Raw genomic sequence first — 8,595 nt, forward strand, 5'->3', positions numbered from 1 at the left:
GACACAATACAGTGTGCACCCCTTCAATAAAAGAAATGCTGACCTTTCCTTTTCTAATTTAAATCCAGCTTTCTAGGGTGGAAGTGCAAAGCTTTGAATTTATAATTTGATGCGGAGTCAAAATAAGGTTGGTGAATTTGTGCTGAATGCTTTTTAATGCCTAAATATCATTCCTGAGGTTCATTTGATTGCAGCTCCTCTGTGCAGTGAATCAACTCTTTAAACATCACCCTTGTGTCTTAAGAGGTGCAATTTGGATACAGCATTCAATATGCAGTGTGATCACAGTGCTGTAGATTTTGAATAATGGGTTCTACTAATTTTGTTTGGATATGTGAAGTTCAATATTCTATTGTTTTAGCTAACTTCTGTGTTGCATCAGTTGCACAATATTTGGTGTCAAGCCCATAACATACTTCTTAATTCAAAACCATCACCTGGACTTGATATTTTCCCCCTTCAACTTGCACGGATTTACACTTGCCAGTATTAAATGTTCACACTCCTATGCAAATATAGACTATTGATCTGCCTACCCCATCCCAGAGTATCCTTATCATCCATGTCAAATCACCTAAAACGTCAACTATTTGCACTGACTTTTTTTTAAAAGGGGTCCCTTAAGATTAAGGATAGGGAAGAAAAACACACGTCAACACTAATAAGCGGGTAAAGAACTGCGAACTTGCAAAGAACACCGGAATTTCCGTTTCTTCCTCGGTTTTTTCAGTCGACCCCAATAACTGGCTCCAACTGTCACAGGAGGCGGTGCGCTCGCGGCCTGCTGGGGGGGTCAGCTGACAGTGCGGTGTGCGCAGGCGCACGTGCGATCGGATCGCGAGATGGCTCGACATGTTTTCTTAACGGGGCCTCCAGGTAGCGTGTGCCACGGTCTTATTTCATGGTATCGGTGGCTGAAAGGAACAAAACGAACAAAAATAGTAGCGCAAACGGTGGTTTGGGAAAAATGACTGTCGTATCGATTCGGGGGAGCGTGATCTAAAATCTGGATCTTGTTGTATCCACCCTATCCGTGAGATTTTGCTGTGCGCCAGTTGGCTGCCGTAAATTAAAACAGTGAATTCCGTTGAAAAACAATCATATGAATAATAAATTCGATAGTTTTTTTGATAGACCAGAATTTACATCTGCCACGTCAAAAGTCCAGCGCAGTAAACGTTGCACATACTGTCTGTTCTGAGGCCAGTTCTCATAACAGTTTAGTACCACCATGTCATAGTTTTAGGATAAGGGGTAGGTTTAAAGAATCGTGAATCTGTACAATTCACTACCCAGAGTGTGATGCATTCTAGGACTACGAGTAAATTTAAAGGAGGAGACAACTTTTAATTAGTAATGGGTTGGAGGGTTCTGGAGAATTGGTCAGAAAAGTGGAATTGAGGCCAACATAAAATCAGCCATGATCGTATCGAATTGTAAAGCAGGCTCAAAGGGCTGAATTGTCCACTTCTAGTTGTTATGTTCTTATGTCACATTTCCCAGTTACTTGCCTGTAATTTGGAAGGAGGCCATTAGGACCAGAAGGTGAGACAAGCCCAGCTGCACAGGGACACAATCAAGTGGCTCCATTATTCCCCTAGAGAAGGGGAATGTTCCTCAGCCAGTCTAAGTGGCTCCATTAACTAAAAAGGTTCTGTGTCTTTAGAACAAATCCTGGGCAGTCTTGCTCCAGAAAGCATAAACGTCAATGTCAGTGACCCGGAGACAAGGGAATCCTTCACAATAAATTTCTGCAGGGTGAGAAATTTGGCATTTAAAAAGCTAATCGATACTAAACTTTTTTTCAAAAAGTCGATAGAACAGATCTATGAAATTTTGAAAAAGTTATGTTTTTCCATTCTTTTAACTAGTTTGAGAGTGTATTTTTGCCTAAACACAATTGAATAAGTGAGATTCAACTTGATCATTAAGTTGTGAACTGGAATAATGAAAATTTAAGTGCAGATAACAATGGATCCTGTAATAGGGAACAAGAAATTGAGTACAGTGACATGTCACTTTTAATTTTTTTTAAGGGAGTCTGACAAGGGATAATGGTATGGTGTTGAGAAATATCTGAATCTTTTCATGCAGATAAAAATGTTTTTGTCTTCCACCTCTTTTCAAAAAGGCATGTGATATATTTGAAAGTAATGAACTATAAAAACTTTAAATATACCACATGTTTAGAATGTATTTGCTAATATTAATTCTAGACAGGTGCTATGAAGAATCCACTGGGGGAGAAGTATGTTTTTAGTTGAAGTGTTATGTCCAATGTATTCATGATTTGCGATAAATGACAGCACAAAACGCTCAGTATTTTTAAAAGATATGCTACTATAAGAAAATCAATACATAGGCAGTCAAAATTAAATATAAACATAGTAGCAATTAAGATTTGAGGAAACGTTTTAAAATAGTAAAACACACCAGGGCACTTCACAATCAGGCAAAGATTTACACTAAATAAGGAGACATTAGAATAAGTGAGCAAAGTTTGGTTCCATTATTCTCATCAATGTAAACAGCTCTAGGTATTTGAAGGTGAACTAGGTTTTTCCACAATGTGGAATAGCATGTTCTTCTGCCCCAGGCCCAGCTGCAAGGTGACATCCAGCGGTGCAGAATGGGTGTTTAGGCCTTGTGGTGGTCTTCTGGTGTGGCAGTCTCCTGGTGTGGTCTTCTTGGTTAGGAGGGGTGGTCTCGGCCTACATGGCAGACTTTGGCAACTTCTGGGTATTCCAGCAGCCCAGCATGAAGGTTTCATTCTGGCATGGAGATCTCACCGTTGCTTCGGAGGTCGCTTCCAGGTCTTCCAGTGGCCCAATCTGGAGATGTCCTGGTGTTGAAGTCTTTGGTGGCTTCCAGGTATTTCAGAAGCCCAGTGTGAAAATCTAATCCCCACTCGGAAGTCTTGTTTTGGAATGGGAGGTCTTGTCCTTGCTTTGGAGGTGGCTTCCAGTATCCCAGTGTGGAACTCTTGTCCCAGTATGGTATAGTAGGTTTGGCCCGGTTTTCCAGTGTAGCCTGAATGCAGGAGATGTTAATTGAATTGTGATGAACTTTTACTTTTTTTTTCTTTTGTCATTTTTTGTCATTTAATTTAGGTACCATGGTATGGAGATTTAGAAAGATTTTCACTACAAAAAAAATGACAAAATTTGCTATTCTATTATAACAAATTGTGATAAGATTCAAAACATAAAAGCAAAAGCTGATGTGTTAAAAGCACAGTTTTGTAGTCGTGATTTAACCTGATGCTTTATGAGTGCTGTATTGGAAGTCTGAGTCCTGCAGATCATGTTTGTTCCACTGGTAATTCAATTGATGCTTTATCTCATTTATATATAGACCATAACAGATAGATAGATGTAATAAAATGCAACCACAGGTGTACTTTTGGGCTTAAATTGTGGAAATGTCAGCTCTGAAAAGTTTACAAGAAATATTTTTCCTGGAGTTCAGCATTCCCTTTAAAAATGCATTGCTGTAAGTGACGTGAAGGTCCATCTTCAGCCTACAATGTATAATGAACTGGAGGGTGAAAATGTTTTTATATATTTTAAATAACTTTAATTTTTTTCTTTAGAAACAATGAACTAATAATTCATGAAATTATTACTTACCGTAACTCACTGCCAAACCAGAAGTTGTCACGTCAATGTCCACATTATATTTAGTGTTCATAATAAAATGGTTTTTAAATGATAAATTCCTTGCACATCAAGAGCCACCAAATGAAATACTGAGTGCAGGGAAGGAATTGTTCCTGAGAAGGGAAATGGCACTTAATTATGGTGATGTTCCTTAGCCATGGGATTTTGCCTGAGGACAAAAAACACTACAGAATAGGGAGTGTACTAAAAACTTATTCTCAAGTTTGTCTGAAGTCTATTTCGCATTAATTTATTCTATTCTAGTTAAATTACAGTAGCTAATTCCAGTTATCACATGAGTGCATTTTTTTTTCATATTTCTCTAGGTATTGGTAAAACAACCCTAATTCACAAAACCATAGATGTGTTGAAATCTTCTGGTGTTCCTGTTGATGGATTTTACACTGAAGAAGTCAGAAAAGATAGAAGAAGAATAGGATTTGATGTTGTTACAGTATCGGGTAAGCGAGGACCTTTGTCCAGAACTAGGTATAAATTGTTTCAATTCCTCAAGTCTGTTAAAATAATATTTCAAGATAATGAGTTTAATAATTTTTAAAATGATGTTTTCCTGCCTTTAGCTATGATTCAGGTGCTCTGAACTGTAGATGTGAATATCGAGTTGGCCAATATGCAGTGGATCTTCCGTCATTTGAATGCCTAGTACTGCCTCTTCTCCGAAAAGTAAGATTAATTTTGATCTTGAAAGATGTGCTGGTCCTACTTTTTATTTGTCTGTTATAACTATGTTGGAGATCAGTTCTCATAAGTAACTTGCTGGAACAATAGTAATCCAAACTTCAGTAGAGGAAGTTAATGATTCGTTGTGATAGTTGAAAAAAAACCCCAAAAATATGAATCTTATGGTGTCACAAAAAAAAGCAAAAGGTTAATAAGGTATACTCTTAATTTGTTTCTCTCCTATACTTTTTGTAGGTTAATGACAGAAATGACACAGAGAAAAAGGTGTACGTGATAGATGAGATTGGCAAAATGGAGCTCTTCAGTGAACCCTTTATCCAGTGTGTACGTCAAGTCCTAGATGGATCCAGTGCCACCATTCTTGGGACTATTCCTATCCCGAAAGGAAAGCCTTTAGGACTTGTGGAAGAAATCAGAAGTAGAAAGGATGTTAAAATATTTAATGTAAGAACCTGAGCGCTGCCATATGCAATTTGAGCAGACACTGAATTTAGTCTAATATAAATTACCGAATGTAAAAAGTTAGCCATTAGACTTGAATTTCAACATTTGAGCACGCAATGACTAAATTTTGAGTTAATTTACATAAACCATTGTCCAGTATTCCCCATTTGAGAAATTAATTATTGAATAGTTACTTTTGCCTTACAGATTACAAAGGATAATAGAAACAATATTGTGGAAGAGATTGTCACATCAGTGCAAGACTGCAGAGAATTAAAAGGAAACTGATTCAGAATGTGAATGATTACAAGAGAATGTGTCCTATGAGTTGTGCAGGTTTCTGATTGTTCTTTATATTCTATTTTGTGCTTCAGGCTTCTTACAACTTTAAGCAATACTTAAAGATTTAGTATACATCAGGTTGCTCCTTCCACTTTGAGTGCACTAATGTAAAATTTTGTCCTTGTTTATAAAAGTGTTATTTGAATTCATGATTTTTTTTCCCTAACTTATGTACATTCTTTAAGGGAGTTATTAGAAGTTTACCAGAATGTATACTGATCTATTTTGGTCACTATTTGTGAACTGCATGTAATTGACAATCAAGTTCTTTGTTAATAACCGTCATGTGAAATATAACATTGCTGCATAATATCTTCTTTGCATTTTCCAAGGAAATTTAACTGACAGAAAAAAAGATCAATTTTACACTTTAAAAGAGACGCACTAACAGTATTTGAATTCAGTTAAAAATCACATGCCGCCACATTTATAGTTCAGCAGGTTTATTTGGAAGCACTAACTTTTCAGAGCACTGCTCCTTCATTAGGTAACTGTGGTACAGGATCGTAAGACACAGAATTTATAGCAAAAGATTAGTGTCATACTACTGAAGTGATATAGTGAACAAACTTAGATTGCTGTTAAGTCTTTTATCTTTTAGAATGGGTTGCAGTTTTCGGTTCATAGTTATTTTTCAAAAAGCTGTTGGCATTTGACCTATCCATATTAGTAAATTTCAATGGCTTGTCTTACTAATGAAGATAGTCCCTAGTCTGTCTTGGCACATGAAAGTAAAAGTCTAGTATCCATTAATGTTCACTTTGCCATTCTTTGTTGATGTAGCTTTGCTGATAATTAGCTACCACTCAGATAATCATGTAAGAGTGAACCAAAATAAGTTCGACACTAAAATAATCCTGTGTTGTATCACATTTTGTTTTTTGCATTGCAATCTCGAGAGACCAGTAACTTTTTTTTAAAAAAGTACAAAATCCTAGTTACTTACTAAAGAAATTTAAATCATGAAACCTTGAGATTTAAACAGAAGAATTTAGACTGTACAAGAGTCTTCAAAGCAAACGTTAAATACTGTGTAGCATCCAGAATTAACATAAGTTAAACATGACTTAACAGGCTGATTATAGTTCAATATAAATCAATACTTAACAGTAAATGATAGATGTGGCAGATTCTGTGAATTGGCTCAGCAGCCACTCAGATTGAAATTATCAAAGTAATTCATAAAATCCATCAGATCCTGACTTCACAAGGAATTTTAATTCTATTCCTGCCACTCTGAGCTTCTGGTCAAAAGCACTACAAATCAAACTCTGCTCATTTCAGTCTAAATAGGGTACACTACCACAAGTATCCATCAGTAATAGAAACAGCTGCAGAAACCTATTCTCAGCTTCTGGAACGAAAATAGAGATTGTTGGCAAAGGTAGTCAGGTCTGGCAGCATCTGTGGAGAGAAATTAGAGTTAATGTTTTGGGTCGGGTTCTTTGTCAGAACTGGATTCGGATGATCTCTTGCAATTTTCTTCAACCAGTTTGTAGACTGGAAGCAAACTGAACAAATAGCTACTGCTTAGTTTGGACTGACCTATAGCTTAGAACAAGGTCTTGTTTCATTTTCCAAATGTGTTTGTTTTTAGTTTCCTTAGAAACTGAGACCATTTTCATTTGTAGTTTTATCTTTCCTGTTCTTTTGTTTCATTTTAGTTTAGTCTTTTCTTTGAATGTTTTTTGCGGCAGACTACACTTCAAATTAAATTTAAAAATATAGATTCTCTCAACTACCATTGTTTCATATTGTCATGTGTATGAATTTATCTAACATGATACCTAATACTCAGCATCTGGTGCAAACATCAGAGACAGTTACAAATATTTCACCTTTTGTGTTAAAGTAAAAGATACATTTTGTCAAAGGTTTTGTCTTGCCATTAGGAAAAAAAAAATCACAAGACTTACCAAAGTAAGGGGCAAGCAATATTTATACTGTATATGAGTGCTGATTAGTTGATACAGGGACTGACTGGTAGAAGCATTGACATGAAGATGCACCAGTTAAAAACTTGGCAGTTACCTGTCAATTGTTGATCAAGACAAAAAGACGTTTTGCCTATCTCTCAAATTAGTAATACAAATAATGAATTTCAGTGTTATTATTGTGTTTGGTTAGTAGACGTACATATCAAAGGCTGGCAAATGAAACCAAGTAGTACATCCCTTTGTCTGTTCACAACAAGCAAGATATTGAACATTGTCAGTCAGCCCATTCTTTCAAAATTCACAGTCGTGCTTACCATTTAGATATGGTTCCACCAGAGTGTGCGAAGAATTATGCAGTCATGCTCTGTCTCATTTCTCTGGGCAATGCCGTGGCCAATTGGAATCAACTCAAGACTTTTTATTTAAATATCAATATGCATTAACTAATACATTCTCCATGGCAACGCATCTACTAATCAGCATTATCCACTCATAGGGTGTAAATTTTGTTCATTCTTTGTAATTGCATATTATCTTGAGTGCAAAACAAAAAAATTCAAGTGTCTCTTTTTCAGCGACTTCATCTATGTTAGCATTTTAGAGTGTCTTTTTGTTTAAAAAAAATTCAATTGGCAAAGACTTTTTTGTTTCCTCCAGTGAAGCGAAGGGTTAATAGCTTGGAACAGGAAATGGTCTTTATGGTACTCAGAGGCACATTAATAGTGGATTTCTCTCTGTCGCTGTGACAACTTTTTGAAGTAATCCATTGGTTGTAAAGTCCACAGGGATGACCTGTGGATGTGAAAGGTGTTGTTTGTTGTCTTTTCATCAATCTAAACTTCATTCAAAGTTCCAAAGGTAAATAGAGACATATTTACTTTCCCCATTCTTCACGAAGTGGAAACCTCAGTCTTGTGATCTGGTCAACTATTAGATATGTGCAGCACCTAATTCTCAGTTATTGCTGAAAAACAGACATTTAGTTCTAGAATGCCTATTCTCTCAATAAATTCACTGACTTCTACAGATTCCTTTTATGGTGAGTTGTGTTACTTTGTTTTACATAAAGACACAACATAGTTTAGAAACCAAGAGCTGCGAATGAAACATCCAAATACCTAGGATAAGTGAAAGTCTCCCTAGTCCTTCATTCTGTTTGCCATACTTACCACAATCTAAGGCTAAAAATTCTGAAAGTATGAAAATTAATGTTAGCAAGAGAAACATGTGTCATACGTATTTGTGACATTTCCTTTATTGACATGTCAAATTGGCCATGGCATTGCACAGAAGAATGTCATATAAGCAAAACAAGCACTTGTCTGGTGATACCTGCTGTTCTCTCACATTTCTGGCCCTGGGTCTTTTACTTTATCTTTCTGTACTGCTTTTAGAGTTTACTTGATTTTAATTTAGCAAAGTAAGCAAATTATAAATGTGATAACCTGTGTGTAGCTGTCACAAAAAACATTAAAATAATAATATAGGAAGTCCCCGGTTTACAAATATCC

The 8,595-nt window shown here is 36.2% G+C and overlaps 1 protein-coding gene across 1 annotated transcript; it reads left to right on the forward strand.

Annotated features, from left to right (window-relative positions):
* Positions 1-782: 782 nt before the first annotated feature.
* Positions 783-8,110, forward strand: ntpcr (nucleoside-triphosphatase, cancer-related). Its single transcript, XM_060821533.1, has 5 exons — positions 783-876; positions 3,986-4,148; positions 4,241-4,343; positions 4,596-4,805; positions 5,013-8,110. Exons 1-5 carry the CDS (start codon positions 843-845, stop codon positions 5,091-5,093), a joined length of 591 nt encoding a protein of 196 aa, XP_060677516.1. The 5' UTR covers positions 783-842; the 3' UTR covers positions 5,094-8,110.
* Positions 8,111-8,595: the final 485 nt, after the last annotated feature.

This window comes from Hemiscyllium ocellatum, chromosome 3 (assembly GCF_020745735.1).
Source record: "Hemiscyllium ocellatum isolate sHemOce1 chromosome 3, sHemOce1.pat.X.cur, whole genome shotgun sequence".
NCBI classification, from domain to species: domain Eukaryota; kingdom Metazoa; phylum Chordata; class Chondrichthyes; order Orectolobiformes; family Hemiscylliidae; genus Hemiscyllium; species Hemiscyllium ocellatum.